This window comes from Drosophila miranda, chromosome 2, assembly GCF_003369915.1.
Source record: "Drosophila miranda strain MSH22 chromosome 2, D.miranda_PacBio2.1, whole genome shotgun sequence".
In the NCBI taxonomy this organism is placed as follows: domain Eukaryota; kingdom Metazoa; phylum Arthropoda; class Insecta; order Diptera; family Drosophilidae; genus Drosophila; species Drosophila miranda.
In genome coordinates, this window is record NC_046675.1 from 5506699 (window position 1) to 5516272 (window position 9574).

At 48.2% G+C, this 9574-nt stretch overlaps 2 protein-coding genes across 2 annotated transcripts; one reads left to right on the plus strand and one right to left on the minus strand.

The window, feature by feature from the left end:
• Window positions 1-160: 160 nt before the first annotated feature.
• On the plus strand, window positions 161-7355 carry LOC108156435 (lysosome membrane protein 2). The gene is made up of 7 exons (XM_017287892.2): window positions 161-890; window positions 5154-5245; window positions 5313-5825; window positions 5900-6060; window positions 6119-6399; window positions 6466-6584; window positions 6655-7355. Exons 1-7 carry the CDS (start codon window positions 854-856, stop codon window positions 7120-7122), a joined length of 1671 nt encoding a protein of 556 aa, XP_017143381.1. The 5' UTR covers window positions 161-853; the 3' UTR covers window positions 7123-7355.
• Window positions 7356-7374: 19 nt separating this feature from the next.
• Window positions 7375-9574, minus strand: LOC108156440 (transmembrane protease serine 7). The gene is made up of 4 exons (XM_017287899.2): window positions 8705-9574; window positions 8451-8640; window positions 7708-8388; window positions 7375-7643 (listed from the first exon to the last, which is right to left on the minus strand). The coding sequence occupies exons 1-4, from the start codon at window positions 8814-8816 to the stop codon at window positions 7388-7390; spliced, it is 1239 nt and encodes a 412-aa protein (XP_017143388.1). The 5' UTR covers window positions 8817-9574; the 3' UTR covers window positions 7375-7387.

Sequence of the window (9574 nt, forward strand, 5' to 3'; positions counted from 1 at the left end):
CTTGAATGGAGACCGGTTCACAGAAAGATTTTCGCGCTTTGGAACGAGATGCTCGCTGCTAGACACTCGGTCGGGGCTCGGTCTCGGTCTCGTTCGGGCTGGGGTCGATCCGAGCTCTGCTCCGCTCGGCCCAATAGTCCATATAAAGGTCCCCACTGCAGTCTAGATCGCCGCATTAAGTTGTCAAAATCTGTGGGAATAGGAAGTGCGTGACAGTCGATTCAAAACAAAACACATCACAACTTAACAACAGCGACAGCGACAACCTAGCAACGGATCATTCTAACCCTCGTGGAAAGAATAAAGTATCAGCTTAGACGGGATCCGAAACGGAACAAAACGGATCAGATCAGATCGGATCGGGACATTCGATGTGCAGTGAAGTCAAGTGGAAAATAGCCAGGAATAATTAATTTTGTATAACGACAAGTTTACTGCCGTTTAATGCACAGAGCCGCCTAGTTGTTAAATTCAACTATTATTTTTATGATATATGAAAATCAGAACAAATTAATACGCTGCAGGGGCCATGCAAATTGATCCCCCTGATCGGTAACGGCATAGGAATCGGAATTTTAATCTGAATCAATCTCAATCAAAAAGCTGGATCGGCAGACCTGTTAATAGTTTAATTTGCGGCCATAAATAATAACACAAAGATTAATTGATTTTCGTCATAAATCAGTAAATAACCAATCAATTTCCAAGCGGTTGCGATATCCATACCGACACCGCCCCACCGATCCAAAGCAAAGCAAAGCCGTTCCGTTCCTTTCCTTTCCATCAAGTGCAATCAGTATAAGAAAAGTAACATAAATCCGGTCGGTCAGAGACACATTTTCAAAGTGCTGAAATGAAACTGTTTACCAACAAAAACCAGCGCAATGCAAGTGAGTATAACCCAAAATAGCCAAAACGACGGCTCTCGACGGTCTTAATTAAGCCATGCGACCGTTGTCCACATTGGTCAAAGCCAAAGACCCATAAAAGCTAACAATTCGAACCGCCTTTTAACCAACCAAGGGAGCAGCAAGCAGCCAGCAGCCAGCAAGCCAGCCCCCACGCGATCGTAAAAACGTCAGCAAAAAGCGAACAAAATCTTGCACAAAACTGCTCAAATTGCTTAGATTGCTAAAACTGAAACTGAAACTAAAATGTAGTACGGATTGTGCAAAGTTTTAAACGTCTGTGCATGCTAATCAAGCAGATCTCTCAAGTGTTTGAAATGTCTAGCAATCTCACTCAGGTACTCTCAAGTGGATATCCAGATTCCCAGATTCCCCGATTCCCAGGGGGTAACGATTTATTAGCACCTTCTGAAATAGTTATAACGTAAATTGTACACACATACATACAAATGTGCACATGTAGTGTGGCAGGTCCGTTCACCAAATTATTTGACAGCTGGCACACGCTCAAATATTTATTTGAATTTATGTTCGATTGGCGGGATGGGCGGGCCAGCTCCAGCTTTGTTATAACGAGCAGGCTAAAGTCCGAGCCGAGAATGTTTTGCATTCAGATTAGCCAAAAATAGAATCTGTGAATTAATTAATTGCTTTAAAACAAACAAACGTAAATTGTATTAATTATTGCTTTCTAGGGCTATTGTTTGTCACAGCTTCCCAATACAACAATAGTTCTCTTCTCGGCCAAGGCTAATAGCTTAATATCAAAGCCAGAAAAAAGGGCAAATCAAAGCTTCCAATTTGCATGAAAACAACCAATGAATGAAGCTTCGAGCCGCCAAGGGCGTAACATAGGGTTCTACTCGTACACATTGTTGACCAGATCAGACAAGAGCAGAGCAGACCAGAGACCAGAGACCATTCAATCTCATATTGTACGATTATATAGGCTTAATTCATATTAATTATACGATAGTCCGTTTATAATAGCTGTCATATACTTGCACTTGTACTTGTACTTATACTTGTACGTAGATGCTAAACCGTTTAGGCAAAGGCATTGAAAATAAACTGATTCCAAAGTTTAGTCTTCATCCGTACGTGTATGTGTATTAACGGATCTATCTGGACGGTAATGCAATTAAGTTTGAATAAATTAAGATTTGAAATGAAATCGGTTGTGACTGAAAATGTCACGTATTACCTTACCATGAAGTTCGATGATTTCAATCAACATAAACACGGTGGGAAAACTGAAGGTGAACCGCGGCGATGATTGCCATTGCCCAGCGAGATTGACCTGATAATATGATCACATTGTATTGTAAGTACACATATTTCCAGGCCAGGCATCAGACGATGACAAAGTCGATCCCTTGAAAGCATTCAACTTTCTGACCGGTCCGGGATGGGATGGGACGTCGGGCATGACTTGCACTTGCACTGCTCTTAGAAATTCCTAAGAACAAATTAACTAATTTACCCAGACCTCTCATAATAAATCAATACAATCTACAACTCAATGCCCGCTTAACAATGCAAATAACAGCTATTGTACAAGCATTAACAATGGCAAAAACATCACACATCGAACAGCTAGAGCTGTAGCCCCAACAACAACAATGTACAATATGGATGTGTGTATGTATATAGAGTACAACTATCCGTTTCAAAGGCGTACCGTATTGCACAAATCGGATCAGGCTGAAAGCGATCGGATTGGGGAAGTTGTAAACTACTTATATTACATATTTACTTTTCCTTATTGGCAGTCATCTAATTGTCAGCGAGACTTTGACTGCGACTATTTAAGGGTTTTGGGTTTTTCGGGTTTTGGTGATGATTAAAAGCAAATAGCAACAACTACAGGATTAATCATTAGCTAAACACAGCCAAACGGGCAAACAAACATCGTCATACGACAGAGTAAAAAGCTAACAAAACCAACGGAACGGTCGGCACAAGCCAGAGACCAGTCGAATGAATCTCCAGTGCGAGGCGAGCGTATCTTGTGGATACACGAGCGCGAATCTCGCCTGGCTGGCTAGTCGACTAGGCCCGACTCGATCCGGCGGCTAGCGCATATTTGCCTAATTTATTGTCGTTTGACGGAAGTCACACACTCGGAATCGGACTCGGACACGCACGCACACCCGCTCACACAAGTGAGCACTCGGGCTCACACGCTCTTGAAGGTGGCTCTAACACATTGACGTTCGGTTCGGCGACCATCTGTCAGAAACAAAACATATTCATTCTTGACATTTGTGGGTCATACTCAGACCCTTCCGCTGTCCGTCGCCGATCTTTGACTCAACATCGGAACAAAAAAAAGACAAAAGCAAAGAAAAAAACCCAAAAATCTCCATCCATCCGTCCGTACGTCTGTGTGCATTTCAAGACAGTTTTAATTTTCAGGTTTTTATTTGTATACTAACCGGCAAATTGCATCGAACTTGAACTTCAGACCGCTGCAGAGGCAATGCCAGACGGCAGCAGCTCATACTTAGTAACTGATATATCTGTACGGTATGCCTCATGGCGCCTCACTCTGACTGATATTGAGCCGAGGCTTGCTGTTGCTGCTTTTCCCACTCCCTGCTGCTGCTGCTGCTGCTGTTGCTGTTGGCTGAAACAAGTTCAGAGCGGAGCGCACACTGAAATCAGCTGGCGCTGGTGTGCGATCAAGACAAGCGTCGTCTTTCATTCATACCATAGTGACGCCGGAGCCGAGCCGAGCTGAGCTGAGCTGATGATGCTGATGTTGATGTTGATGTGGTTAGGTCTCGTGTTCGACAATCTTTCAAATTGTCATCGTCGTTTCGGCTTTGGCCACTGCTTTGGCAATGCAATTGTTGCATAATGCCACACTCTTCGCATTTATCTATCTATCAATGGAGATCTGTTGGGGTTTTGCTTTTTTGGCTTTTGGCTCTGGTCTTTCCATTGCACCAGAATAATTTGCGACTCTTTGTCTGCGGCTTAATTTATGGATGTGGCCATTGATATCGGAAATTTCTGCTGTCACGCTCAAGGCAAGGATATGTATGAGAGGCATAGAGCCTATGTTTCCTCTCTCAACGAAATCGCAAAATATTTTATTTAAATGTATTACTGGTTTTATTCGAACCTTTGAGGCGGTCGGTCGCCATGTCGCATCGCGGTTTTTGTTTTGATTGTGAAATCTTGAACCTATTTCTGACACCAAAGTTGACACCAAAGCAAAATTGTTAATGTGTTTATGCTGTTTGCCTCTCAGTATCAGTCTCCCAAGTCTCTCGGTGGAGATTGTGCTATTTCGAATTTAGCTAGGGGCTTGTTAGCCAGTTAGCCAGTTCATTGATCTTGGCAGGTGCCTTGTTTCCGTTCCTATTTCATTAGAAATGTCTATTATTTGGGCAACAATTCATGTTTGTTTCTCTGATATATGGGCTAAGATTTCGCATTTGATTAATGAACGCACGCATGCCACCGAAAGTGATCTTCAATGAACGAACAAACGGCCATGATCGCTGGAAATCGGCCACATGAGTAGTGATGAGTAGTGAGTGTTGGTGGGGTGTGACCATAGTCTGGATTAGGCCCAGACTGGATGCCAGGCCAGGGCACGGCTCGAGTGCGGAAGTGAAATAAGTATCAAGTGTGCAAAGACAATAATCTTTGAGGAAGGTGACACGCTTTGAAGCCGAGAATAACGAGTTCGTAAAGTCGTAAAGTCGTAAAGTGAGTGATTTCACTTGAAGTTAATATGAAATCTGAAATATGTGCAGCATAGATTGATATGTTGCGATCTGATCGGATCGCCTTGCCTTGCCCGTCTTCCCCTCTTCCGTGCTTTTAATATTCTAAACAAGGCCAAAGAAACCCGCTTTCGAGGCTTTTCCTATAGGAATAAACAACCAGTCAAGTGGTTGTCCCTTGCCATTCCTCTTTTCCTGGAACTATTTAATCGAAGAACGTTCATTGAACCGTCCATCGATTTTCGGGCATCGTCATCGTCTGGATGCGTCATTGTTTTGCTTGTGTTTTGGTTCCTGCTCTTGCTCCTGCCATTGAGGTAGGTCGCAGATCTTTGCCCCGAAATGCAGCCTCGGTGAAGGTCAATAGCATGATGGACAGGCGCACGCGATACGTATCGTCGAACTGGAACTGGAACTGTGGCAAAGGCAAACCAGTTGCACTTCAACCGCTGTTGCATGACTACTCGTTCAGCTATAACTCACCTGCTGATCTAATTTATTGCAGAGCTGCTGCGATGTGCTGCACTCGGAATGACCCTGTTGTTCTTTGGGTCGCTCATTCTGGTATCGGACCCGGTGCAGAGTATCTTGGATGTGGTGAGTCTCGTGGTACTACTGCTCACTACTAATATCCTGACTAATCATGGCCTAATACGCTATGCAGCAATTGAACCTGAAGCCCGGCAGTTTGCTCTACCTTTTGTGGCTCGATCCCCCCATCGATGTGTACATCAATGTCTACATGTTCAACTATACCAATGTGGACGCCTTCACGGACGGCATCGACACCAAGCTGAAGCTCGATGAGGTCGGCCCATATGTGTACAAGGAGGTGCTCACGAACCACAACATAACCCTGAACGAGGCCAACAACACGATATCCTATTCGCCGCGACGTGAGTACATCTTTGTGCCGGAGCGATCCGTGGGCGATCCGAAGGTCGATCACATTCGAGCACCCAACATTCCCTTAATGGGAGTGACCACCCTGGCCTCCAGCCTCTCGGTGTTTGCCTCGCTCGGGTTAAGTGCTGTTGCCAAGCGTCTGAACGCTCAACCCATGCTGGAGATGAGTGTCCACGAGTACATGTGGGGCTACGAAGATCATTTGGTCGAGCTGGCTGCCAAGTTTGTCCCCAGTTGGATTGATTTCGCCAGTTTCGGCATCATGGAAAAGGTCAATATCCCGTCCTCCTATAGCTTTCTCACAGGGAAACTGATTTCTGTTTCTGTTTGTGTTGTGTTTTTCAGCTTTTCCGTGAGGGAAACGAGAGCAATGTGGTCAATATGAATTTGCCAGAGCTCAAGGATAAATATGGCGTTAAGCTACCCGGCTCTCCGCGTGGCTATACGCTGGATAGCATCAATGGAGAGCGCGGATTCACGCGCTGGGAGTACGATGAGCAGACCAAGTGAGTGCCATGTCCATAGATCCACATAGAAACGAACTATAACTATATCTTTTGGCAGTGGGACGATGTGTAATCGCATTTGGGGCAGCCACGATGCCACTCTCTTCCCGCGGGATATAAACGAGAAGGACGCCTTCTATCTGTATCGCCGAACCTTCTGCCGTAAGCTGCCGCTGAAGTTCAATAGCACCCGGACGTACAACGGCATTGATGGGTACGAGTTTGTGATGGAGCCGGATGTCTTCGACAGTGAGCTGGGCAACCCAAATTCCTCGTGCTTCTGCAAGAACAATCGCTGCCTCAAGAAGGGCGTTGGCAGCGTCTCGCCCTGCTACTACAGTAAGCACTCATACTAATGGATGTAAGCTACTTCGACTACAACTCTCTTGTTTCTCTCTTGCCTAGACATTCCACTGGCCATCACCTATCCTCATTTCATGCATGGCGATCCTAGCCTTCTGGAACCATTCGAGGGTCTCCAACCGGACGAGTCCCGCTTCAGCTCTGTCTTCGTGGTGCAACCAGTAAGTGTCATAGAGAACCTTTCTTTCTGCGCAGTCTGACTGCAACCATTTTCCCTTCCTTCCCTTCCAGCAACTGGGAGCTCCCATGCAGGGCACACATCTGCGACTGCAGGCCAATCAGGTGGTGGGTAAAGTGAACTTCAACAGCCTAATGGAACCCTTCGAGGATATGGTGCTGCCGCTGCTATGGGTCGATCTCAACATCGATGTGCTTTCCTTCAGCCTGCGGATGCTCATTCACGGCATCAAATGGGGCTTCCACCTGCTCCAGTGGACCGCCGCCCTGGGAATGCTGCTGGCCGGCGTTTACCAATTGTGTTCGGCTCTAATGGTTTGCTTCTGGCCCTCAGCCCACCAGCAGCAGTTCCTGAAGGTGGAGCAGGCCGAGAAGGGAGGTCGGCCTGGAAGTCTCACTCTAGCGGTAGCGACACTCCGCCAATCCTCGGTTGTGGCGTCGCTGCAGATGGCGCAGGAGCAGGAGGAGCAGCATCTGCTGTCCAGCGGCAGCAGTATTAAGCCCAATTTGCCAGACGCTTAGGCTTTCTAGAACTCAAGAAGGGATGATCCAAGGCGAAACTTGGGACGCCCACTGTGATATTATGAGTTAAGATTCGGTGTAAATTATTTGTGCTAATTGGAAACAACTTAGGGAACATTCTATGCTTACGTAATAGTTAACGATAACGATAACGCTAGGGGTACAGTTACTTGTAGCGTATGCAATGTACAGTTGAGTTGTCCTCTCGATAAATACAGGTCGATAGCTATGTAGTCGTTGATCGGTGATTTATCCTTTTGATCGGTTAATGAGAGGCAATTGTGTCTTCTATCCACTTCATGTAGAACGATGTGCGAGTGTAAACATCCGGGAAGCCCTCCAGGGCACAGCCCGACCCAAAAGAGGTGACCCCGACCAATATCCAGGGTCCATTGTGGCTGAGGCGACACTGCAGCGGTCCACCGGAGTCGCCAACACAAGTACCACCCTCACCGTTCAGCTTGCCGGCGCACAGATGGCCGCCATGGATGTTAACAAAGCTGCCGTAGGCATCTTTGCACCTGGAAGTGTCGTATTGCATAAGTGGTGACCCATCATCCAGTAGGAGGAGGCTCAACAACTCACCTGCCATTCTGGTGTAAAGGAACTTGCGTCTTCAGCAGCTGGCTGGACAAATCACCACTGATGTTGGCCTTGCCCCAGCCGGTGGCCACACAGTCAACGAAGGCCATCTCGCGCGGGTCGCCGTCCCCGCCGTTCGGCTTGAGATATTTCTGTTCAACAGAGTCTCCCATAGGCCTTGGGTCCAGCTTCATCAGCTTGTCGTTGCGCCGTCGCGTGCGCTTCAGGCTGCGCGGGGAGGAGCGCTGTGCAAGAGCCTGGCGCATCCGACTTAGGATCTTCATGTTCATGAGCTCCCTCATGCTGGGCGAAGTCACATTCCGGTAGCGCCGTCGACTCTGGACGCTGCGCAGAAAGTTATCTATCTTCTCGGGCACATCCTCCAGCTCCAGCTGCTGGCTAAGCACATCCTCTGACGTTGCGGCTGCGGCGGTCAGAGCCGAATCATCCTGCGACTCGGTCAGCATGAAGGGCAGACAAATGCGTCGAATGTTGGAGGCCCGAGCGAGATCTGCCGGCTTGGAGAGTTTCATGAGCACCACGTCGTGCCGAAAGTTGTGATAGCGATGATGCATCACAATCTTCTCGACGGGTATGCGCTGCTCATTGCCCGACTCCACATCCCGATCGTGCTCGCCCAGAACCACGGTCCACAGCGGAGGAATGGGAAGGTTAAAGAGATCGCTGAGGAGGAATCAGCATCAGATTAGCACCTACGAGCGGACGGCTTGTACCATCCTACTTACTTGTGCACACAGTGGGCGGCAGACAGTATCCAGTACTGATGGATGAGAACGGCTCCGCACCAGTGACCCAGGAAGCCCAGGGACGGATGCAGTAGCTCCAGCGATGCCTGCCAGGGAAACTGGCCTTCGTTCGTCGTCGCACCAGAAATGATCCGAGGTCCTCGCCGCGACGACGGACGACAGCCGCAGTCTGTGGAAGTGGAAGGAAACGGAGGCTTAAAGTTTTCCGTACTCCGATGGCAGACCGGACTTACCTGTCTCGAACTGCCGGGAGCTGCTGGGGAACAGCAGCAGCAGCAGCAGCAAGGCCAGGGCCAGGGCGTTCGCCAGCGTTCGAGGCGGTGACGATTGCTGTGATTGCTTCATCTTGGTCGGTCGCTGCCTGCTCCTCGGGGCAGCTGCCTCAGCTGCTCATCGTCCGCATGACTGACCCTCAGCAGCAGCCAGATGTCTTTGTCTTTGTCTTGAGTCTTTCTGTATCCTGATGATGCTGGTGTCGACTGTCGACTGTCCAGATGCTTTTCACTTTCACGCTCGCAGTCAAATGAGCTGAGCGGAGCAGAGCAGAGCAGAGCTGAGGGTGGCGGGTTCAGGTTCAGGGGGTGCCACGAGAGGTTGACTTCGACTGGCTTCTTTATAAGTCCGCACTCACGGCTTGGCCCAGACCTTTTTAATAGCTTAAATATAATAATTTAAGAGGTTTCCCAGCTCCGTTTTGGCTTTTCTCTTCACGACTGCGCATTAATTAGTAGTTCGCAAGCTCGAGCTGGGCGTCGTCCGCATCGCCAAATTGCGCGAAGCAGAAGCTGAAGCAGAAGTAGAAAGGGGAAGTGGCAGCTGGAACCAGAAGCTGGTCTCCACTCCACTCTCGATTATATAATGGCCCCAACTAACTGTTGGGCGCCCTGCGGCTGCTCAATATTAACGGTTGTTCGTCTACTTCTGCTGTCGTTTCGTTTTCGATGAGCGCGTGCGCGACGGCCTGCCTGAGTTTGTGCGGATTTTGTGGCGGATGGCGGATGACGACGCTGCGAATGTGAATCGTTTGGGACGAGCGCCAAAATGCAACTGTGCTCTGCTCGGGTTTGCCAGCAAACATTTACCGTTTCGTTTACAGAGATGGA